Here is a 25437-nt window from a genome sequence, read left to right on the forward strand (position 1 = left end):
TGTCTTTTCTCCATTGTATATTCTTGCCTCCTTTGTCATAGATTAATTGGCCATATGTGGTGGGTTTATTTCTGGGCTCTCCATCCTGTTCCGTTGATCTATTTTTCTATTTTTGTGCCACTACCATACTGTTTTGATTACTGTAGCTTTATAGTATAGTGTGAAGCCAGCACAGCATCACTCTGCTTCATTCTATGGGTTAAGGTGAGTCACAGCCCCAGCCCAGACTCTGGGTGGGAGAGACTACACATGCGCATGCATACCAGGTGGCATGGCTCATGGGGGTTACCACACATGGACACCATCCTTGGCAGGCTATTGTGAAGCAAAGAGGTGGAGAGCCTCTTTCTCTACCCCTTCCCCAGATTTTGCTCCTTCAATGCAACCTCAGAGCAAAATGTCTAGAACCCCAATTACAGACTCCAGTGGTCCAGCTGTCCCAGGCCCTCAACCTAGACCTTCCAACATGATGACAAGGCTGTTCCAGTACCAGTCAAGTCCCACTCACTCTTCACATACAGGGAGTCCCCTCATGGGCTCACAGGATTGTCTGGAGCTGGACTTCCATTGCTTCCCCTCCAGACTTCCCAGACAAGTCTATATTTACTGACACCGCAATTCAGACATTGTTCAAATCCTCCCGCATCTTGCCCCATAATCAGCAAGACTCTGCAACTCCAAATCTCCCCTGGGAATTGGGGAATCATTGTGGGGAGGCCCCCCTACTCGATACCACATCTGCTCTGAGCTTCAGCTGTAGAGTTTGGACTTATAGGTGACTTCCCCCCCTTATTTTTATCTTTTTATATTTTCAAATTTCCTATAATGAGCATGGACTCCTTTTTACTACAAAAAGGATATTAAAAAACATTTAAGAAGAGAATTCCCTGGGGGTCCACTGGTTGGGACTGCCGAGGGCACGGGTTTGGTCCCTGGTCAGGGAACTAGGATCCCACAAGCCTTGTGACACGGCCAAATAAAATAAAAGAAAACAAGTTTAAGAAGTACCATGGAAAGATGATGTTCAGGAAGAGTTAATGATGTGGAAGAATGGTTATAGTTTTTAATTATTCAAAAACAAGGTGCAATTTTACATTTTACTATATATACATATATATAGTACATTTTAAAAAATAAATTTATTTATTTATTTTTGGCTGTGTTGGGTCTTTGTTGCTGCACGCGGGCTTTCTCTAGTTGCGTCAAGTGGGGCTGCTCTTCATTGCGGTGGACTTCTCATTGCGCTGGCTTCTCTTGTTGCGGAGCACGAGCTCTAGGCCCGTGGGCTTCAGTAGTTGCGGCTTGCGGGCTCTAGAGCACAGGCTCAGTAGTTGTGGCGCACATGCCCAGTTGCTCCGCGGCACATGGGATCTTCCCGGACCAGAGCTCAAACCTGTGTCCCCTGCATTGGCAGGCAGATTCTTAACCACTGCGCCACCAGGGCAGCCCCTAGTACATATTTTTTAAGTGACAGGACAAAATACACGTTGACAGGCTACTTACCATGAAGTGAATGAAGCTTAAGCTCCAGGGCCCCTCACTTGCACAGGCTACTTTGAAGACCCTGGGAGGGGCTCTAACTATGCATTCCCAGGGTCAAAAGTGAGATATTTGAACAATTGGTTAAGATCACTGACTCCACTCTACCCGCCCCCGCACCTTCTAAGGGTTCATGGAGAGACCCCAGGCATTTTTGTGGTCTGGCGAAGGGGAAGTTGCATAGGGGACATATTCAGTTTAGGTTTAGTGGGACACATCTAGAGGACCCACAATCCTGTACACATCCAGTTATGTGACTGCTAGCTGTCCCGGTGTCTGAATGGCTTCCGGGAATACCTGTGCCAATTCACCTGGGGCAGTTGTAAGGCCGGAGGTCAGATCATCATACAGACACGTCCCGTAGCACGTGTCAAAGGTTGGGCTCTTTGGAGGCAGATATTGAGATAGAGCCCGTGGTGCAAGAAGTTTACTGAGGATCGAAGCCTGGGAGGGGAAGGAGTGAGAACGTGAACTGCAACACAGGGCTGACACAGCCTTAGCCGACCAGGTGGAAGCTCTGGAGCGAGGTTTGTCCACGGGGGTGTCCTGTGAGCTGAGGGGCAGGGCCTTTATGCTCAGTGGCTGGGTATGGCTGCCCTGGGAAGGGCATGACCTGGGAAGAAGCAGCTCCCAGTGCATGGACAGACTGAAGTTACAGATGCTGTACCCTGACCTCCCTCTGCTCGGCTGACCAAGGTCTCCACAGCTACACGGGAAGTTCCTCCTCCAAGGGGATCCTGGTGGTGCATGGTTGGGTTTCATAGCCCATGCTCTTCGTACGCACACACCTCTCTCCCTCTCTCTCATATTTTGAGGGTTCTGATCCTGCAGGATTTCAGTCGGCCTTTCTTCTTGCTTTCCTTAGAAGAGGGAAGTTAGTAGGATGAACTGTAGCCATTGTCACTGTAGGCAGCCTCAAAGCTGCAAGGGATACCCATCCTCTCCCTCCTCCATTCTAGACTCCCCTCACCTTTAGTTACTACCTCTGCTGGCTTTGATGGCTTACCTGGGGGCATGACCCAGACCTTCATCTCCCAGGGACATGCCCTTCTCAGGCTGGGGTTGCTGTACCCATTCATTTATGGTCATAATTGTGCAAGGGGCTACCAGGGGGCTCTGAGCAGATCACCCGAATTTTATGGAGTAGCAGCAGCGCTACCTCCTCTTGGTATTAGGGTCAATTTCCCTGTCAAAGTGGGGGCTTTTCTTGCCAGTTGGTGTCTGCCCATAAGAAGCCCAAAGTGCCCAGGCAGCATCTGTGGCTTACCATCCCATCGGACTCTTTTGTGTCCTTTGGTGGAAGAGTCCCCCTTTGGGGACCAGGACTCTAGCCCCGCAGAGCCCAGAGTTGCGGCAGCAGAAGTGATGGGATATCCCTTCCAAGATCAGGTTATAAAAAGACTGTGGCTTCCGCCTTGAGCATCTTCTCTTGCTTTCTTGCCCACTTGCTCTAAGGGAAGCCAGCTGCCATGGTATAGCTGCAGTAGGGTGAGGCCCACGTGGCAAAGGACAGATGTCTCGTGCCAGCAGCCAGAGAAGGCCCAAGGCCTACCAACAGCCATACCAGTGAGCCTGAAAGCCGATCGGCCCCAATCATCCTCCACTCAAGCCTTGAGATGACCACAGATGGTCAATGCCTTGATTTCAGAGCTCCTGAATCAGAGGCCCCCAGGCAAGCTGCAACCAGATCCCTGACCCACGGAAACAGCGAGGTAATGAATGTGCATTGTTTTCGGCTGCTAAGTTTGGGGGTGATGCGTTACCCAGCAACAGATATGATACATGGGACCACTCCTGCTTCCACCCCTTGGTGTCCAGGTCCATGCATTCTTCCTTGTGAGGACACAGTGCCAGGCAGAGGTTTAGGGCACACACCATCCTGGGGGATGGTACCCCATCTTGCCGAGCACTGCCTTTGAGCTGGCATTTCAGCTGCACCATCCACAGGCGGTGCCCTCACGTCACCCCTAGATGGCAGCTTCTGGGTGGTGTGGCGTGTGACATCGCCAGCGGTTCCAGGGGTCATGGGCCCGCTTCCTACTTCCTTTGCTGAGGAGTGGATCCTCCGGTGGGTTGTAGTATTATGGGGGATCCCGTGCTGGTAGACCAAGCACTCAGTAAGCTCTCAGCGTGTGGTGTCAACAGAGCTCTGCATGCAGGAAAGGCAGGTGTAAGCTGATTGGCAACTTGTTAGAGGCCCAATCCTTTGGCCCCTTGGAACACCACATTTGTTTTGGTTTTTGTTTTTTTTGGGGGGGGGTTTGTGTGTGTATGTGTGTTTTGTTTTTTTTTTTTGGCTGTGCCGTGCTGCGCAGCTTGTGGGATCTTAGTTTTCCAATCAGGATCTAATCACCTGCTTTCTTGGACCCCCACCTCCAACTGTCACGGGATGGGTTCTCCAGAAGCAGATGCTACCAAGATGGTTTGGGGTATGAGATGTTTATTAGGAATCTGAACCTGTGGAGGGCAGAAGAGGAAGCAGGATTGGGAAGATGGAGAAGTCAGTGGTTACACAGGCCCAAGAAAGTCACGGCCACATGATGCGGAGTTTGAGACTGAGTGTGGTCCACTAGCATGTCCCTCTTCAAGGTGACATGGCCAGGCCTTGACACCCCATCTCACTCTCCGGCAGCAGGTATGGGCTTGGGTGAGGTGTGACGTTGGATGAGGAGTATCTCTGTAGCTGCCAGCTGGATCCTGACCACACTTCTGCAGCTGGGGATGCATCTCTGTGTCTAGTGGGGCACAGACAGTGTGTGCAGTACAGAGGGCCAGAAGCTAGTGTGCAAAAAGTTCTTCCAACCAGTAAGAGGGTAAAATGGTAGGTGGACGATTGGGTTCTCAGTGATGCTCCATAAAAATGGAAAATCTCTCCTGTGTCAATAGATTCAAAAACCCAGTGTACACAGTTATGGACACAGGATTCATTTTTGCGTTCATGGAACTCCAGTGAAGTAGAATGATCACAGTGCCTCTGTACCTCTGTGTGAAGCACAAACCCTGGTGGAGCTCAAACATCGCGTGGGTCTTTGGATGAAGTTGCAGGCCTTACGTATCACTCCAGCACTGGTTTTCTGTGACTGGGTAACAAATTACCCCAAAACTTAGCATCTTAAAACAGCAAATATTCATTTTGGAATGAATATGTATTTTGGAAGGCCAGGAATTTGGGAGCGGCTCAGCTGGGTGCCTCAGGCCCAGGAAATATCATGAGATTAGGTAAATAAAAATCTAAAAAGTTTACAATTTTCCTGGTGCCAAAAGGGAAAAACACCCTCCCCCCCAACACACCTTTTCTTTCAGCATTTCCTTTAGAAAACTTGTCATCTTAACTCCTTTCTCTGTCTCTTTCAGGCACGTAAATCTTTTTAAAAACTAAATAAGCCTCTTGCCAGTTTTGCATCCTAGGACTGTCCTTGGGGGGTATTGGAGCTGTCTCTTTGAAATGCAAACACCAAGGCTTCCTGTCTGTGTGGGAGTTTAGCCACTGTGCCTGGCTCACAGTCATAACTTCTTGCTTGTTGAAAAGATAAGTTTTCTCTTTTCTTTTGGACAAAGACAATTCATATATATGTAACGAGTTGTGTCTGCCTGGCTATATATTAATAAAAGGGTGAGATTTCTTTCTGTCCGAAATCTCTTTAGTGGATTGTCTGTGATGCACATCACAGTTTGGTTTGATCCTTATTCAATAGCAAAACTATTGTATTCTTTGCTATATTTTGAGCAGAGGTTTTACTGGGTTGGCCGGAGATTATATTTTTAATTACATTTCCCCAATAGTTGCATTTAAGACATCAGTCGAGGTTGCATTCATCCAAAGGCTTGACTGGGGCTGGGATACTGCTTCCAGGATAGTTCACTCACATGGCTTTTGGCAACGTGCCCCAGTTCCTTGCTGGCTGTTTACAAGAAGACTCAGTTTCTTACCATGTGATCCTCTCCGCACGGTTGCTTGTGTGTCCTCCTGGCCTATAGCTGGCTTCTCTCAGAGTGACTGATGAGAGAGAAAGGAGGAAGCAAGAACAACTTTTATGACCTACTTTCGGAAGTGCTATGACATCACCTCTGTCGTATTCTATTTGTTAGAAGTGAGTCTCTAAATCCAGCTCACATTCAAGGTTGGGGGAAGGGATTAAGCTTCCCTCTTAAGGGAAGTGTCAATGAATTTGTGTATGAAAACCATGAAATACAACAAGAAGTGCCAACAAGCTAGTTAATTAGTGTCATCAATCCAAAAAGTATTACATTAGTCCTTGCACAAGAAAACGCCCTGAAAACTTGGAGCTTTTTTCTTTTTTAATAAATTTATTTATTTATTTTTGGCTGCATTGGGTCTTCCTTGCTGCGCGTGGGGTTTCTCTAGTTGCGGCGAGCGGCGAGCAGGGGTTACTCTTCGTTGTGGCGCACGGGCTTCTCATTGCGGTGGCTTCTCTTGTTGTGGAGCACGGGCTCTTGGTTCGTGGGCATCAGTAGTTGTGGCTCACGGGCTCTAGAGCTCAGGCTCAGTAGTTGGGGCGCATGAGCTTAGTTGCTCCTGTGTATGTGGGATCTTCTGGGACCAGGGCTCGAACCCGTGTTCCCTGCATTGGCAGGTGGATTCTTAACCACTGAGCCACCAGGGAAGTCCCAAACTTGCAGCTTTTATATGAAATAACTTGATTGAGGTTTTCTGAATGTGACAACTGTCCTAATAATGTCCATGATATTACCAATAACAAGTTGAGAAGATGAAAGAAATGTTTCCAAACTATCAAAAGCATTTTTCAATTAACCATGATGGAGAAAACATAATTTTTCTATTCTCTCTATAGAAAAATTTTCCAAATCATTGTTGGGGTGAGACTAGGCAAAATGGATAAAGGTGGTCAAAAGGTCAAATTTCCAGTTATAAAATAAGTCCTGAAGATGTAATGTACATCATGGTGACTATCGTTTATAATAATAGAGTCGTATATTTGAAAGTTGCTGAGAGAGTAGATCTTAAAAGTTCTCATCACAAGAAAAAAATTGTGTAACTATGCATGGTGATGGATGTTAACTAGATTTATTGCGGTGATCGTTTGCAATATATACAAATATTGAATCATTACATCGTACACCTGAAACGAATGTTTTATGTCAATTATATCTCAATAAAAAATAGAAAAAAATGGCAATGTTCTGCATTATTAAGGTTGTTAATCCCAACACACAGACATACAAAAAAATCATCGTCCTATGAAGAGGTGGCTGAAGAGTGTACAATGAAAAAAATGTAGGAAAAATGAGCATTACAGAAGTGCGCCAGTGAGTTAATTAATAAAAACATGTTTCATTTTCAGGATTTAGTGTTGTTTGTGGTATCTGTTGGAAGGGCTGACTTCATGCATTTTCACAGGGACAGAAGGTCCCATAATCAAGGCATAATGCTCTACCCTCATCTTCTTCAAAGTCTTAATAATTTTACCTTTGGATTTATGTTTTGCAAGTGAGGTCCCATGAGACAATGGCACATGCAACGGAGACTTGGAGTCTTGGCTCCTGGTCGTTTGTCCCTCAGCGTGCCTGCTCCCCTGTGCCCTGGGAGCCCGGCCTCCTCCTCTCTCTCCTGCCCAGTGACCGCTGCATCTTCTGCTTACGTGGGGGCCAGGGTGCAGGCGCAATGTGGGTCAGAGTGGGTGGGGTTGAGCTCGTGTGCCCTGCGGCTTCTCTGAGCGGGACATGGTGATGGCTGTCCCACCTTTTAGCGGCCAACCTGGCAGGCGCAAGCCTCGTGCCCACCCCTGATCCAGGTACCTCATGTATCCTGGCACCGAGGTTGCAATACGCTTGATGTTGCCCTCTGCCATGCGTTGAGGTGGTAGAGGATGGTAAGGGGAGGTGCCTGGTTTCACCTCGCTGCCCCAGCAAGCTCAGCTGGAGGGAGAGGGAACCAGCAGCCATCAGGCCCATGTTGGTCCTCCAGCCAAGTCCAGGGCAAGACCCTGGCTCACTGGAGCAGTGGCACTGGCCCATCCATTATCCCACGCCCAAAGATGTGCTCCTTTGGCCTCCACTGTCCCTGGGGACCCCTTTTTCCTCCTTCCAACCTTCCTGGCTCTGGCCTGTGTTCATCTCTTCTGGCCAACTCCAGGCGCCCTCCATGCACAAGCCATAAAATACAAATTACACTTTCCGCGATTCCGCACCCGTGTTAAATGCTCTGATATTTGCACTCAAAACTGACATGGCTCTATATAAAGACAAACGGTAAAATTCATGATCATAGTTTAACATTTTCTTTTTTCTTTACTTAGAATGACATGAAGTCGAGAGAGACTGCAAAATAAAGGGAAAAGGTTTACATTTTAGAACCTTTAGCAGCAGGTTTTTTTTTTCCTGCATTTAAACAATCAGGGAACCCCCGTTTTCATTTTGCACTGGGCCCCGCAAATTATGCAGCGTATCCTGTTCGTCCGCTTCGTTCCGTTAGTAATTTCTTGTGATTTATTTTCACATCCTACAGAAATGTTCGTTTTCTACCTAATTTTGCACACTCTTTGTCAAAGAGAGTCCCCAGAATGGTAAAATCTTCAGATCCCGGCATAAGCCGCACCCTCCCCGAAACCCCAATATCCACCTTATCTTGAGTGATGCAATCACATTAATTTTTCCCCCCTCATACTTTTTCATACAGTAAGCCTATAGAGCTCTTAAGATCAGTGGGAGGGGAAAAAAAATCCCCCACAAGAGAATGTCATTTCAAAAATTAAAGGAAATCGTGGGCACCCGAGGGGAAGCCGGAAACCCGGCAGGGGGAAGTTCGCAAGCAGTCGGGGTCCTGGGTAGGGGGCCCCGGAGCCTGCCCGCCCTCCCGGTCTGCTCCCGAAGCGTCCCCTTTAAGGGGCGGGGAAGGGGCGGGGCCTGGCGGCCGTCCGCTCTCCCAAGCTGCCCCGCGCGTGCGCCGGCAGTTCGGCCACGTCCCTGGCCACGTCGCGCTCGCTTTCGCCATCTTCGCAGCTTCCTGTCTGTGGCCGCCGCCGCCGCTGCCTGAGCCGCGGAGCCTGGGGCCGCCGCGCAGACCACCGCCGCCATGAACATCTTCCGGCTGACCGGGGACCTGTCCCACCTGGCGGCCATCGTCATCCTGCTGCTGAAGATCTGGAAGACGCGCTCCTGCGCCGGTAAGCGGCGGACGAGGCCCAGGAGAGGCTTGGGCATAGGGCCGGGTCTCTGGGAGGACCAGGCGACCTCGGCTGCCCCACGGCCCGCGGGCCTGCGCCGGCCCGACACACCCCCTCGGCCGGCCTGGCGGGCGGCGGGGCCCGGGGGGAGCCTGCGGCCCCTCGGGGTGGAAGCTCAGGCCGGGGTGAGGTGTCGCGGTGCTGGGCCCAGCTCTGCACTTGGTCGGCTCGCGAACTTGAGCCGTCGGAGCGGGGGAGGCGCCAACTGGACAGCGCGGGGCCTTGTTATCTCTGAAAAGTTTGGATGGGGGGGCGGGGGTCCGGCAGGCGCGGCCTCCGCCCGCGGCTTTAGTGGGCGCTTCTCCGAGCGCCTGTTCTGGGGGTCCCGAGGTGCGGAGAGCCCGCGAATCAATGGGACGCGCGGGAGGAGGATGGGCAGGACGGCGGCGGCTCGGCCTGACGTGGCAGACTACCCAGCCCGGTAGGTGGGGCTGGTGTGGGGAGAGGTCACCCTGCTCCCCACCCTGCCCCTTCGAGGACTGGCCTTTACGTTAGGGTGTCCGGGCAGGCCTGTCCTTAGAGTCCTGCTCTAACACGCCAGCTCTCGGGTCCAGGATCACGCCTGCCACGGGAGGGGGTATGGGGAGGTCTCTAAGCGAATTTCTTGGGGCAGTTAATGCTGCTTTGAGGGACGATCTAGTTTGTCACACTCCGAGTGCCTTCATCTAATAATGGGTTCTCTTCAACCTGCGGCGCGGCGCCGGGTACCGCCGAGGTCTCGTGTGGTCTCCTGTAATTCGTCACTCCACGTCACCCGTGAGTTGGCGGCTCGCTCCTCTGGAGTACACATTTCATGCTCACACTGCTGGGAGGCAGTGAGACAAATCTTTACCGGCTAGTAGTTGCGGGGTTTTGCATTTCATTGACCCTAAAAGCTTAAGAATGGCGAATTTTAAATGATTTCTTAAAATTACAGCGTCTTCCTTAAACATATTTTTGATGCCATGGCCTTAGTATAATAACGTTTGATGAATTAAAGAGCTTAATTTTTGCAGAGACAGTAAAAGATGGGGTCCCAAAGGACCTGGGTGGCAGAGATTCCATTTACGTGACTGATTTCTAAATATTTTCACCTGTCAAGGAACACCACACCTTTGGCTGCTGTCTTCAGGCCTCACCTGTCTCCCTGGAACATAGCTGAAATCCAGGAAGTAAGCAAAACCAAAAAAGACCTTTGAGCAATCAAAGTGGATGTTACAAAGTCCATGTACTGAAGCTGGTGTGTTTGGCTTGGAGGTGATCTCTCAATTTATGTATAGTTCTGAGAGGTTCAGTTGTATGATTTCCAAAGACAGCGAAGTAATTTCAGCGATTGTGATAGCTGACATTTAAACGCTTGCTATGTATTAGGTAGTGAGCTAAGTACCTTATATGGCTTATCCCGTGTAGTCCTTGAAATAACCTTATGAGGTGAGTGCTGTTGCCCCCATTCTGTGGACCAGGGAACTGAGGCTCAGGGAGGTGAGAAAATTAGTGCCAGGGTTGGAACACGGGTGATCAGTAACTCACAATTAAGGATTTGAATAAATATCTATTTGGCCTGAACAATTTTGTTTTAAATTATTCAAAATTATTCAGGTGAGTAGTTTAGGACATTTTCTGTTGCACTCAGGAAATGTTATTTTTTATCCCTGCTTTATTGAGCTGTAATTGACATATAACATTTTATTAGTTTTAGGTGTACAACGTAGAAATTTGATATGTGTATTGTGAAATGATTACCACAGTAAGTTTAGTTAACACCCATCACCACACATAGCTACATTTTTTCTTGCCGTGAGAACTTTGAAGATCGACTCTCTTAGCAACTTTCAAACATACGATACAGTGTTGCTAACTACAGTTAACCACTGTATGTTACATCCCCAGGATTTACCTTTTGACTACCTTCACCCATTTTGCCCATCCCCCCACCAGAAAATGTTACTGTTAATCTTTATTTTTGCATGAATCTCTTTGTATGAAAATCTTTGTGTGAGTCTCTTTATCCTTCACACGTTCCTCAGAATCCCCTTCTCTGTCAAGTCATTCAATGCTGAAGCACGCGATCTCCTAAACGTGTATCTAAACTAAGATGTTGGGGAGAAGTTAGTGCGATGCTGAATGCACAACTCGTAAGGGAGCCTTGAGTAATAGGAGAAAGTGAGGAGGTTTGCTATTTTGTTTGTTTTAAAACATTCATTTAGAACATTTTTAAATGTTCTCATTTGGGAGATTTAGGAGCATTTAGGAAAATATAAAATACTTCAGCCAAAATAATAAGGAAGGTGAATAGGTGAGTTAAGTTTGTGTGCATTTGCCCAGTATCCCAATAGTTACTAAACTATCCTCTTTATCAGACTTAGGATCATTTTAGTTCTTATATGTGAGATTTCCTGGCCTTGTAAAAATCAAAATCACCAAGATCGTTTATTCAGAATTAAAGTCTGAATTTGACTAACTGCCTTGTTTTTTCCATCCTAGTTTAAAGTTGTTTAGAGACTTCTGAAAGAGTAAGAATTTGATATGAGGTTCTCAACTAAAATAGGAGACGTGTACATTCAGGTTGTGTTTCTCACTTTGAAAATACTGGTATTGGGGTTCATTTTAGGATGTTGGCATTTGTTTTGAACACAGCTGCAGCTGCTACTTCCCTGGTGGCACAGTGGTTAAGAATCCGCCTGCCAATGCAGGGGACACACGTTTGAGCCCTGGTCTGGGAAGATCCCACATGCTGCAGAGCAACTAAGCCCGTGCACCACAACTACTGAGCCTGTGCTCTAGAGCCTGCGTGCCACAACTACTGAAGCCCACGCACCTAGAGCCTGTGCTCCGCAACAAGAGAAGCCACTGCAGTGAGAAGCCTGCGCACCGCAACGAAGAGTAGCCCCTGCTTGCTGCAACTAGAGAAAGCCCGTGTGCAGCAACGAAGACCCAACACAGCCATAAATAAATAAACAAACAAACAAATAAATAAAAACAAACATAGCTGCAGCTATAGAACCACGGGGCTTTTTCTCCTTAGGGTAAGGGATGAGACAGGTGAGTGAGGAAGATTCTGTTTTCTTGAACAACTGCCTTAAAGGACCTATTTTAAAGTGAGGGCAGGGGAGTTGATCTTGGTTTAGTTTGAACTGGCATTCTCCGGTGTCTGCCGTTATCATGACAGAGGGGTACCCAAATGAAGTGTGAGTTCCTCATCTTCCTGAACTATGACTGCAGCTGGATCCACAGTATGCTCAAGTTGTCACTTTATTGTCTTCAACACTGACCTGGGTAGTGTTGGGAGAACAAGCCTTGGTTTGTAGGTGAAGGATTTCCTATCTACATTTTCCTGTAGGCTGATAGTTATTATTAGTACTGTATCTATTGTGCTTAAAGTACTAGTGGAGTTCTGAGCTCCAAGGCTCCCAGCCATCGTCCCCTAGTCCTCCCCTTCCCTCCTCCACCTATTGCTTAGATTGTTGTTAGCTGTTGTCATGTAAGTTGCAGACTTTCCATTCTCCTGAAGATGACTGTAATGTACAGTGTCCCTGCATTGCTTGTAACTGGACAGTTTTTATATATATATATGTGTGTGTGTGTGTGTATATATGTGTATATATATATATTTACCTTTATATTTTGAACTTATTAGGAGATAGTTTTTTTGCAATGAATGTATCTAATTTACAAAAAGCAGCCATTTTCTTGGCTCTTAAATGTGTTGAAGTTTTAGGTTTTAATATATTTCATCTTAAATTGTCTTAAGTAGTACGCAGTGTCTGGTATTTTGATTGATTGATTGATTTTTGTAGTTGCTTTTCCAGATGTGGGGAGTTTTTTCCCTCTTTTTGTTTTTTTTTTTTTGTTTATTGAAGTGTGGTTGGTTTACGGTGTTTTAGTTTCAGGTGTACAGCAAAGTGATTCATATATATATACATATATATGTGTGTGTGTGTGTGTGTGTGTATACATATATATTCTTTTTAAGAATCTTTTCCCTTATAGATTATTATAAGATACTGAGTATAGTTCCCCGTGCTATACAGTATATCCTTGCTGTGACAGTTTATATTTTTGAAGCACATGGAAAAGACCTCCTCTTTTATTGTCACTGAGTACTTCAGGAAGCTTTTGCCTCACATTCCCAGCTCCCTCTTGGTAGCAGCTGTCACCTTTGTTCTTTTGAGTGCCAGTCTTGTGAGTAATCATTGCTCTCACTTACTGACCACCCACCATGTGCAAGGCACTGGGGACACAGTCCAGAGCAGCAGCTTGTTGCTGTCAAAGTTTCTGCTCTCAAGAAAGCTGCAATTTAGTTGAAATAATAAGACATATATAAAAAGATAAAAACACAGGGTATCAAACCATATAGGCAGTAAATCCTATGGATGTGAAGTGGCAAGACCCTAGGGAAGGCTCCCTTAATTTCCCAACAAGGAGGGTATAAGACCTCTATGAGGAAAAGTATGAAACTTTGCTCATGGACATAGAAGGTGACCTTGAATATATGTTCATACCAATGTCCTGGATAGGACCAGGCAGGCTGGTGAGGAAGCAAGATGATTTGTCTCCCCAAATTAACTTACTAATTCAGAATATCATCAAAGTTAAAAGATAATAAACTGAGAGAAGTAATCTGCAATATATCTAAGTGACAAAAGGTTAATATCCATAATAAAATACTCCTACAAATTAAAAAAAACAATCTGATAGATAAATGGGCAATGTTGGCAGTTCACAGAAGAATAACAGAAGGCCAGTTAAACATGGAAGAATGCCTTGCCTCACTAGTAGTTAGGAACTTGGATATTAAAATAGCAGTGCACGCCATCATTTGCTGCTGGGTGGGAAAAAGTCAGAGGTTTACAAGATCTAATGTAGGCAAGGGTGTGAAGTAAGGCGTATTCTCATCTGGTGTTAAGGAATATGTAAATTGGCACAGCCTATGTAGAGGAAATTTGACAGTATTTCAAAACAAAGTGTTTATTTTATCCCAGCATTTCTAGGGAATTTGAACTACAGAAATTGTCATATATGTGAACAAACTATATATAGGTATAAAGATGTTTGTTGTACATAAATAAATACAAAACACTGTTTATAGATACAAAGATGTTTTTATAAGAACAAAAATTGTACACAACCCAAATGTCCATTAGTGGAAGGGTCACACAAATGTCGGTACCTGCACACTATGGAGCACTATGCAGCCATTAAAAAGAATGAGCCAGAAGTATTAACAGGAGAAGGTATATCTGAAACACTGAGTTAACAGAGCAAATTGTAAAGCGAGAGATGGTATGGCCCCATTTTAAGGGGCAAACGTGTGGGTACACATATAAATACACATATGGAAAGCGGCTTTAACAAAAAGCCTGGAACATTGCACTTAAAATGGAGGTGGGAGGGGTGTTAAAAAGGTCCTTTTGATTTTTATTCCATGTATGTTAGTCCAGTTGTTATTTTTAATAAAATAGCATGGATTTCTCTGAAAACAAGAAAAGATGGCAAAGCGATACATAGTAATAGCTGTCATTTATTGAGCATTTGCAGCATGGCAGGTATAGTCAAAAACACGTTTTCCAGTAGTCCCACAATTTGGCATAATTTGTCCCCATTTGACAGCTGCAGAAAGTGAGGTTTAGGGAGGCCAAGAATGTAATGGGCCCTGACTTAACCGGTGCATTCAAGGGCTGAGCTTGAACCCAAACCTTCTGGCCCCAAAGCCTCTGTTTCCCCAAGTCCCAAGAGCTGTGTTATGAGTCAGGTGCTGACTGTTGGGCTGCTGGTTCCAGGGTAAGTTAATGGCCTTTAGGAGAGCATCTGGATCCTTCGAGACAATGGGGCAGAGCATGGTGCCTGGGACCCTTGTTGAATGCGGCCGTGCAGATTATCCTGGTAGTCTGACCTACAGTGCTCGGTTGCATCCCAGCTGTTGCCAGGACAAAAATAATTCATTGAACGCTTTTCTTTTTGGTTGAGGGCTTTGTTCTATAAATACGATGGGAATATGAGAAGTGCAGCTTTTAACCAGCTTAATTTAAAGTAACATACAGTGGAGTATTTAGTTGTAGGCTTTTATTAAACTTAACTTGGCCCAGTGGGAAAAGACAGGAATGGTGTTAAGTTTAATGACTGGTTTCCATTTTACAAGCTATACTCCTTACTCTGGGTATTTGGTGCATTTGGTATGGGGATGTGGCTGTTACAGAAACATTTAGAGTGAGTGTTCTTGAGAGCTCGTTACCGATAGTGTTCGCATGCTTCGGTCTCGACACCGAAACTGACCGTGGGAGCCCCTCTGGCTTATAGCAAGTATTCCCCCTGGAAGGAGATTCCTGCCCCTGCCTGATCTGTCTTCAGCTGGGATCCCTGCCTTCCCGGGAAGACAGAACAGTTTTTCTGTTTTAAAGGGAAAAGCTGCTACCTGCTAATCAGGATCCCAGGCCAGGAAGAATAGGGTAAAACTGTGTAAGCACACTCAGGTTTCCAGCATGGCGGTTCCTGCATGGATTCTGCACCACGGGACAAGCTGCAGGCCACTCACTGCCTGTCCCCTGCTCCTCTGCCGCACCCTCTGGCTGGCAGTAAATTAGGGCAGAGCCCAGAGCATGTCGCCTATTTACAGTCATAGAGACACAGTATGACTTAGAAACTCTTTGGAAGTGTTACCCCAAAATACCATAAAATGAGAGCTTACCCCCATGACATGAAAATAAAATGAATTGCATTTTCTTTTTTCCATTTGCTCATTCATTCAGCAAGTATCTTCTGGGCCCTGCTGTGTGTCAGGCCCAGTGCTCAGCACAGAGAACACAAAGTGGAATAAGGCATGACCCCGGCCTTTGGAGATCTCTGTGTCTGGTGGGGGTTTGGGGGAGAGGGAGACAGGCAACCAGGTAATCACAGTGTATTTATAAGCACTGTAACAGGAGCTAGGGCAGCAGCTGGCATGAAGTAGTTCCCAGTATATACTTGCTGAATGAATAAACAGCAATGAGGGAGGGTGTCTTCAAAGACGACTTCCCAGAGGAAGTGATGTGAATTGGGTCCCAAAGGGGAGTGGTAAAAGCAATATGATAGTCCCTGATGTTTAGTATAGGAATGCTGAAAATGAGGACATTAGAATAAACCCTTTACAACAAAATTTGCCCATGTGTATTCCATAATTTTTTATTTAAAATATTGGAAAGAACCGTATAGAAAATGAACTGGAAATTTCTCACTCAAGGCTTCAGCAATCACCAAACGTGAACTGCATGCTCCCTGTCCTTTTTCCCCCATCTTGTCTTCGCTCTCCCATCTTCTCTATGTCAATGGCAGCCTCATTGTTTCTCCTTTGGAACACTGATCTTTGATAAGAAAAAAAAGTCCCTATTACTGGAGAAAAGACTAGAAGGGGCAGGCTGACTATCTGTATCTCCACCTTTGGCGCTTGAAATTGGTTACTACTGATGGATCCAGAGGGATAGAGTCAACTTTTTCTTCGGTTTCTATTTAGGTATTTTTGTGAATAGGTTGGAACTGCAATTATGCATGTGTAGAAAGTAACATTTTTAGATCCAGGCTTTTCGCTTCAACAGGCTTTAAAATTGTTTTGTAAAGTAGTGTTGTCTGTAAAATATCATTTAAAACAATGTGATTTTCACATTCTGGAAGAATATTGCTAATGATTTGGCTGCAGTGACATTTCTGCTAAATACAAACTTGCTTAAATGTCTGATGGTGTGAAGTTTGCAATGTAGGTGAGGTTGGGCCGGTTCTGACACCTAGTAAGACTCAGTTTCCTTAATGAATTCGCTCTTTCTCCAACCTCTGAAACCCACAGTTCACAGTCTGTTGTCACACAAATATTTGGCCAAATCCAGATGTCGGGTACACTCCACCTGATCTACTAGATGTCCCCGGCTGTGTCTCCATGTGCCACAACAGTGCTCTGGAGGGAGAAACAGTTTCAAAATGTGAAAACAATAGAAGACTGCTCTTTGGGGGACTAGCAGGTTCCCACCCTCTTGTTGCCATACCATCCAGGAGCATTTTTATGTGAGTCTGAGATTGGTTGTGTGATTCCTCTAAGAGAACTTCTTTTAAAGTTTTTAACCTGTCCCAAGTAAATGCTGCCCTCACAAAAGAAGTCACCTTGGGAGGCCAATCCAGGAGGATTACTGCTCAAACTCTGCCCTGAAACACTGTCCCCCACAGGGTTCCTTAATCCAGGTAGATTCCAGCTCCATCCTCGAAAGATTTGTCACCACGAGACATTGTTTTAAAATGGAAAGATGCTAAAGGTAACAGACAAGTTACAACACTAAGTAACAGCAGGGTTTTTGAAATAAATTTCTTCCTGCTTAGACATATTTGAGAAGTTTAATGTTCATTTGAACAATGCACATCCTGGTATATTGGAGCTGGCGTAATTAAGTCACTTTCTATGGTCACCCATCATAGTAAGACAGAAAAGTTGTTAGAACCTTCCCAAACGGTTATGTTCAAGAATGTTAAGGGAAAGAAAACCTGAAACTGCTGTCATTTATTTAGAGTCATCCCGACCATCAGCCTTGACCCCTGGTGTCCCACGTTCCTGCGTTTCCTGCACAGTGTTGTCTACAAAAATCATAAAGCTCTTGGAGGCATTTCTAATGCTTTCCTTTTGTTTCTTTAGGTATTTCTGGGAAAAGCCAGCTTCTCTTTGCACTGGTCTTCACAACTCGTTACCTGGATCTTTTTACTTCATTTATTTCATTATATAATACGTCTATGAAGGTATGGTGTGGCATCCAGTGGAATGTATTTTATCCGTAATTCACAGACCTATGGAAACTGTTAAATTTATGTCACCTGTGCACTTAATTAAACATCTTCAAGAATAATGTCTAAATATGCTGTTCTTGTTGTAGGCACTTTTAGACCACCTAGTACATATAAGAAGGAATAGTTACCTTTAGGCATAATTTTTTCCTACATCAAAGCAGTATCTATTTAATGAAAGTGCTTCACACTTAGAGATTTCTTAGTCTTAAGTTCCTCAACTATGATAAAGTTCTAAAGCTCTTGAAAACCTTATAAGAAAGAGGGGTGACTATCATGTTTTCAAGCAGTGGGAAATTATAGACTCCCTGGGAAACCCAGCAAGTTGGTTCAGAACGAGAAGCGAAAGCCGGGGCTCCTCGCCGCACAGCCTTGTCCTGCTGCTCTGGGAGGGCCGGGCTGTGCCATCTGGGTGTCACTTGTGCTGTGCTGAAGCAACAGCTGCACCATAATTTACTTAATATGGATTTTAAACCCTTTAACTTGTCCTAAGTATTAGTATCCATGACACCTTTGGTGTCATATATCCCCGCATGAAAACAAATGTATAGCTCTCAAAATACAAAATGTTTGTATACCACCTAGCCTCTTGTGTGCCACTGGTGGTACGCGCTCCACGCTTACGGCAGCCTCAGTTCTTTCCCACAGGCACTGACCTCACACTTGGTGAGCACCGCCAGGGCGCAGTGAGGGTGGGGCAGACAGCAAGCAGCACTCCGTCTGGCAGCGGAGAGCAGACTATCATAGCAGCACTAAATGGATGACTGCGGTGTGTGATTGGTGCCATGAAGGAAAGTATGGGGCTCTCAGCATGTGTAAAGGATGTCTGATTTCATTCATTCATTCTTGAAATGCTTAACTGCACCTGCGTGCTGGGCACTATGGTAGGCACTTGGTTATTGGTACCCAGGGAAGCAATGTTTAAAGCCATGGGTATGGTATTTAAAGCAACTCCCCCCAACACTTTGTGTTCAAAAGCATTTTTATAAGCACAGGTCAAAGTAGACAAAGCAGTATTTGAGCCTGTGGTCTTTACTAAGAAGCAAATTTGAGTTACCTGTAATCATTCCATTCTTTATTACTAAGTGATGGGAGCGTCATTATCAGGAAATAATTAGCTCCCTTAAAAATGGCTAGGTCCGGGAATTGCCGGCAGTCCAGTGGCTAGGACTCTGCGCTTTCACCGCCAAACTGCCAGGGGCCCGGGTTCGATCCCTGCTAGGGGACTAAGGTCCCACAAGCTGCATGGCGCTGCCCAAAACAGAAAGCCTAGGTCTTTGCTTGCTGTGCAGGCAAGTTACAACTGTAGATACTGGAAGTGTATGAGTGAGAGTCCCCTTACCCCCAGGACGCCTAGCTTTCAGAGGAATCCTTACTTGCTTAATTGTTGCTTCCAAACATAATGTCTTGAAAATCAGGGCAGTGAGAGCCAAGTTTTATGTGCTCATAGCTTTTTACTTTAAATGCCAAGCACTGGTGAGAGGAGAAAAGCAGCTGCTTTTCCCAGTGGCTGCTAAGCCTTTATGGGCGCAGTCTGGGCTGGCTGCAGGAGTGGGGCTGGGGAGGGACCCCCGGCCACCGTGTGCCTTCACAGGATGTTCGGGGGGGGGCTCTATACATAGATGTGTGTGTATTTTGTTTATACATGTGGATTATATGTTATTTTATTCATATACATACATGCATATATTTTCACGTGGAGAGAACTCACAGTATAAGATATTGACCTTCCTTGATTTTGCATTGGGGAGGGGAGTGTGTGTGTTACTTCTTGGTGTATGGGTATCGTCAACAATTTTAATATTGACGTTGTATTGACTATTTATTTGCAAATGTAACTTCATGATAAGATGCCAGGGACAGTTTAGGTCTTTGTTTTGTTTTGTTTTTAAGTGTATGTGGACTGGATGCTTGCTCTCATTTTTCTCTGAAGTTGTTTTGCCCAAATGTTTTCCTAATCAGGTTTCACAAGTTGCCTTTCCTGGAGAGAAGTGGCACCAGGCCACGCGGCTGACATCCTGGTTGTCTATGTTTATAGGCTGGAATTGACGTTTGCTTCTTGAGCCTAAAATTCTGCAGTCTGAAAATTGGTGTAATTTCAGAATATCAGACTTTTCCTTGGGTTCAGATGAATATATAGTGTTTTACCTTTTGAATGTGAAAGACGAACATGTAGGCAGCAGTATTTTACAAATTACCACTTAGTTTGGTTTTGCTTTTGTTATGTTACCAGGCAGAATTTCATAGCAGCAATATATAAGTTAAAACCATCATTGCAAAGTTTAACATGAGTTACATTGTTTATCTTATCTTTAGATAAAGCACTAGCTCAGAAATATCTTCATGCTGTAAGGAAGTGCCTTGGTTTTGAACTGCATTGAACTTCCCGTTCACTTTTTTTCTAAAGCTACCATCTAATAGTTTAAAATGAGATTAAAAATACATTCTTTGCAGTCTCTTATGTAAAGTTAAACTTAACACTTAACATATGATCCAGCAATCCCACTTGTAGGTATTTACCTAAGAGAAATGAAAACTTACGTTCACACAAAAGCCTGTACACAAATGTTCACAGCAGCTCTACCCACCATCTCCCAAGCTAGGAACAACCCACCTGTCCTTTAACTGCTGGGTGGATGAACAGCTGTGGCACCCAGACATGGGCTGTTGCTTTGAAATATGGGGGGACCAGTTCTTAATACACATGACAACACAGTTGGATCTCAAATCGTTATGCTAACTGAAAGAAGCTGATCTTAAAGTTGACATATGGTTATGATTCTATTTATGGAATGGAATTCTAGAAGAGGCAAAAACTGCAAGGACCAAGAACTCATCAGTGATTGCCAGAGGTTAGGCTGGGAGAAAGGCTTGACTCTGCAGGGGCAGCATGAGGGAATTTGGGGTGGCGGAGGTGTTAGGACTGGTCTGTGTCTTGATTGTGGTGGTGGTTATATGACTTATAGAACCGTATATCCCAAAAAAGTATATATTTTAAATTTTAAAAAATATATATATACACATATGTGTGTGTGTGTGTGTATGTGTATACATATGGATGATGTAGACAGCCAAGAGAGTGTGAGCAATTTTAAGATATTGATGACCCAGTATTTTTTTTTCTTTGTAGCTTATCTACATTGCCTGCTCCTATGCCACAGTGTACCTGATCTACATGAAATTTAAGGCAACCTACGATGGAAATCATGATACTTTCCGAGTGGAGTTTCTGGTGGTCCCTGTGGGAGGCCTGTCGTTTCTAGTCAATCATGACTTCTCTCCTCTTGAGGTTAGTTAAGAGGCTATTTAGTAATCCTGTCTGGTTCCCTAGGGAAATAGACCCATTTGCAGGTAATGGGGTTCTGTTTTGGTTTGGTTTCTTGAGGGGCGGGGCGGTGGGTTGGCAGACATACATGGTTTGGTGTAAATAAATCGTGGGCAGGAATTAAGCACCCAGGTTAGACACCTCTTTGGGTGTCTCTGACTCTCCTTTAGAATATAAACTTGGCTTCTGTGATTCCAAGCACAGTGCGCTGCCTGTCCGAGTGTCTGAAGCACACGGTCTTCTCCCCGCTCCCACTCTTCGTGCGCGGGCTTCGCTCATTGGTGCCGTCTGCGAATCACCTAAGCAGCGTTGCTTCAGTCCTCGTCTTCAGGAAGCGCAGTTAGCGTGGTGCCCCAGCGCTCCTATGCGCTCCGCCCACCCCTGAGCGTCCTGGGCTTGATTCAGTTACCGCACTGACGGTGGTCATCTGATGGTGCAGGGAGCGCCTGGGTTTTGAAACACTTCAGGGACTACTCACAAGTCCTCCTTTCGTCATCGTGAATGAAGTGCTGTGTTGGGCAGAGAGTTTGCATGATTACAGCTCTGACTTCCTACCCCTTTGATTTAACCATGCTAAAAGCCTGAAGGATAAGAAAAATAGTGAGACGATTTAAATAGCCTGGAAAGGAGACCCAGTTGGTGAGGAAAAACAGCAGTGAGGGAGTGGAAGGACCCAGTCATCAGTCCTGTCAACCCTGGCAGAAAGCAGAAATTAGGGACCCTAGATTCGGAGTGGGATAAGCTGACGCAGGAGAAGCAGCATACACGTAGAGTCCCAGAAAATTGAAGAATGCAACGCTGGAGAGACAAGGTGATGAAAGTCCAAGAGGTAGAGCTGTGCAGGTTGTCCAGCCTGTCACTGGGAGCGTCGTGCCTTTTATCTGTGGCTGAAGTTTCTGTGATTTATTAAATTGCAAAGCTACTCTGGCCTGGGCTCTGATGCCAGATTCCCCACTCTGTGCTACTTCACAGTAAAGCAAGAGTGTTTCCTGTGAACTCATGGCGGGCACTGGATGCTGACCAAAGCGTGCTGTTTCTCTTACAGATTTTGTGGACCTTCTCCATTTACCTTGAGTCAGTGGCTATCCTACCACAGCTCTTCATGATCAGCAAGACCGGGGAGGCCGAGACCATCACCACCCACTACCTGTTCTTCCTGGGCCTCTACCGTGCTTTGTATCTTGTCAACTGGATCTGGCGCTTCTACTTTGAGGGCTTCTTTGACCTCATCGCTGTGGTGGCCGGCGTTGTCCAGACCATCCTATACTGCGACTTCTTCTACTTGTACATCACAAAAGGTACATTGGGCTGCGTCCTGCCAGCTTTGTTGTACGGCCGTGTGTTCTTCTAGGGGCTCTCCTTGCCTCGCATGCTCCTAATCTGACACTTGCTCAGAAAGCAGAACTGGCTTCAGAGGAACCTTTTAATGACTGTCCAGTTAAATTCTCGGTCAGGGTTGTCAGGCTTTTTTTTTTTTTTCTTTTTCTGTAATTTTATTGTTTTCTACAATGACACGTTTTCATTGTAAAATCAGTCAGAACTAATGATTCTGAAAACAATTACCCAGAATCCTACCACTCAGAGATAATCATTGTTAATGCTTCAGTAAATGTAATCATTTAATGATACATGATTTCAACTAAACATGTTATTCTATAATCTGCTCTTTTCCCCAGACATCTACATAATTTTTAATAGCGATAGAGTATTATGTGGATTACCATAATTTACTTACTCAGCCCCCTGTTCATGGGTGTTTGGGCTTAAAAATCCAGTGCTTATATCAGCATCCTTGTATGTGTATATTTTTGCATTTGTATGAATAGAGGATGTGTGAACGTCACAAAAATCTGATGAAAGCCATGGTCCTTGCTGAGAAAAAAATGCACAGTTAGACATATTCACACAAATATATGCGTAGAGTTTTAGGGAATTCAGGAGCTTCTGAAACCCAACCACAGATCCCAGGCTAAGAATCCTGGCTATGCAATAAAATTCCTAATGGTGGAATTGCTAGTTATAAGGGCATATGTATCTTATCTCCTTTTTTAACATCCAAAATATCATAACAGTTATATTTCAGTACATGTTAATTAGGGAAGAAAGTCATGATAAAAAAAAGCTGCTGTGAATTTAGTGACAATTTCAATTGAATTACTATTTTTAAATTCAATTGCTGTGGCATCCAGATACATGAAGAAAATTCCGGTCTCTGTGTGCATGACACTTCCATAGTTCAGAGGGCTTTGTTTATTGACACCAAAATCAGACGCCTGTTGGTTGCCAGAAGCTTATTTCCTTGGACCTTACTATGTAGTATCTTGTATGACAGACTTCTGGGAATGGGAAGGAGGAAACTGTAAGCTTGTCAGGATCAGTAACCTTTTGTTTTTTTCTCCCTCTCTTGAAAATTCTAGTACTCAAGGGAAAGAAGCTCAGTCTGCCAGCGTAAGTGCCAAAGACCATGACCAGCATCTGTCCTTCAGGGTGCTCGGACAGAATTCTTACCACAGCAAAGGCACAAGATGCTTCATATGGAAAATCAGAAACTTAACTCTTTTGTTGCAGATAGTCATCTATGGCTCTGTAAGAACCCAGAGGGAAAGAACCAGAAGGTTTCTGTTCAGTGCATCTTGCCTTATCTTTTTTTATTACTATGTACAAAGATTTTTTTACACAAAGAAACTTAATGCTGTATTAATAAAGTCAGTGTGTAGCTTCAATTGGGATAGTTGCAAAAGTGAAGATTTTGTGAGGAATAAGTGCAAACTTTTTTTTAAATTCTTTGAAATTGTTGATTCTTTGTGTCTGCAATGAAATCATACTCCTTGACAATTGGTAGATTATATATTCCTCCATCTATCAAACTTGCATTCCACTATATTTATTTTTTTGCCAAGAGATGAGTTATCTTTGTTTGAAATCTGAGACACTGTGTCCAGTTTGGTACATCTGTTCAAATCACTTCCCACCTGATGTGGAAATCCTTCCTTGGACGTCACAACACTACATTTAAGGCTGGTAAGGGTGACTTGAAAGTCTTACGGTTTTCATTGCCAAAATTTTAAGATTCTGAATGTCGATGGAGTCTCATTTAGGAGTCAGCAAAGGTGCCTGCCCTCCTCCCCTACTAAGAAGTGTCAGTTTGAGACTGTCCCAAGGCTGTTAAAGAGCTCGGTGGGCAGGGGCTGTGGGCTGCCTGCTGTCTGAGCGTGAGGTGCAGGAAGCATTTGTGATTATTTTGGATCTAGGACTCCTCTGAGAAGTGGAACACGAGTAGTTACCTATCACTTTAATTTATAGTTACAGAAGATTACTACAACCATGTCTATGCTCAGATTCTTCATACCACTTTTGGATAGCAAAGTGATTTCCTTTTTTTTAACTGGCAGCACCAATTGCCATTCCTTTTACTTTTTTTTGTTTTTTGTTTTGTTTTTACTGAGCTCTTGCGTGACTTATCTTGTGTTACCATCCTAAATAAACATTTTACTAAACATAGAAGAAACTGTCTTTTTTCTGAATTAGGCTTTTGGAACATCCTGTGTCAGGATGGGTTTTTATGTTTTTCGATTGGCAACAAAAGCTCTACATAGGGCTGCAAACATTTGTTCTCCACTTAATAATCTAAAACCCTCTGTATTTTTTAGAAAATTTGGAATTTTCCTCCTGATTTTGCCATTGTATTGGTTTGCTGTGTTTTTTTGATTTATGCAAAAGCATTTGACTTTGTTTTTATGTGATGCACCATAAATGTTAACGTGTTGAATACTAACAGTGCTTACTACAAGAAGGATGTAGTCTTCTTGCTTGCTGCATTAAAATACCTTGTGGAGGAAGGGAGCTGGATGGGTTTTACTTTTATCTAGTGTGTCTCATAACATCTTTCCAAATAAGCAGTATAACTGCATAGTTTAACCTCCTGTCTTTCTCTCTCTCATTCCCACCCCCCGACCCCCCGCATGTCTTTGCTTTTCTGTATCAGAGTATCTTTCTTTCTGGCATCCTAGTTTTGTTTCTGTTTTCATCCTCCTTGGAAGATTCTGATAGTGTGGAGGAAGGGTAGGAAATCGTGTCCTAAGTGGAGCAGACTCCTTGCGGCCCAAGCTGGGGATGGGTGGGGGTCTCACACTTGTTTTTGTGCATGTAAATCAAACACAGGCTGGGATCATTCGTTGGAGAGCACACTGCGTAGAGCGAGGATCTGGGACTTCCGCACCTGATTCACGAAGTGTCAGTGCCTCCTTCAGTCATTCTGCCCAAGTAACTGTAAAGCTGGCCAAGATGCTGCCACCATCTTGTGGCCCACCAGGATGACATCTTAACAGGTGCCTTAGGGGAGCGCAGGACTGGGCAGCATCCTTGCACACGCTGGAAACAAAGGCATTGTCTGATGCACCTCACGAAGCACTGTTTCAGAATTGCTCTCACTTCCTGAATAAAGGTTATCAGGTAATTCATACTTTTGATAGAGCTGTTTTATTTGTGTGAATTTTTTTTAATGTAAACATACAGGGAAATTTGAAAAAGTTAACAAATTTGCCCACTAAGTAACTCTGAAAAGCTGCTGGCTGTTGGCTGCTTACAGACACCAAT

General features: G+C 44.8%; 1 protein-coding gene across 1 annotated transcript; it reads left to right on the forward strand.

The window, feature by feature from the left end:
• Positions 1-8479: 8479 nt before the first annotated feature.
• On the forward strand, positions 8480-25289 carry LOC115846837 (ER lumen protein-retaining receptor 2). Its single transcript, XM_030846056.2, has 5 exons — positions 8480-8684; positions 17371-17471; positions 20647-20805; positions 21887-22139; positions 23259-25289. The coding sequence occupies exons 1-5, from the start codon at positions 8594-8596 to the stop codon at positions 23291-23293; spliced, it is 639 nt and encodes a 212-aa protein (XP_030701916.1). The 5' UTR covers positions 8480-8593; the 3' UTR covers positions 23294-25289.
• The last annotated feature ends 148 nt before the right edge of the window (positions 25290-25437 follow it).

The sequence above is a fragment of the Globicephala melas genome, chromosome 15 (genome assembly GCF_963455315.2).
Source record: "Globicephala melas chromosome 15, mGloMel1.2, whole genome shotgun sequence".
NCBI classification, from domain to species: domain Eukaryota; kingdom Metazoa; phylum Chordata; class Mammalia; order Artiodactyla; family Delphinidae; genus Globicephala; species Globicephala melas.

Bases quoted from the DNA above. Each gene is read 5' to 3' on its own strand.
- LOC115846837 (XM_030846056.2), top strand. From the start codon at position 8,594: ATGAACATCTTCCGGCTGACCGGGGACCTGTCCCACCTGGCGGCCATC. The intron at 8,685-17,370 runs GTAAGCGGCGGA...TTGTTTCTTTAG, and splicing joins GAAGACGCGCTCCTGCGCCG to GTATTTCTGGGAAAAGCCAG. The intron at 17,472-20,646 runs GTATGGTGTGGC...TTTTCTTTGTAG, and splicing joins TATATAATACGTCTATGAAG to CTTATCTACATTGCCTGCTC.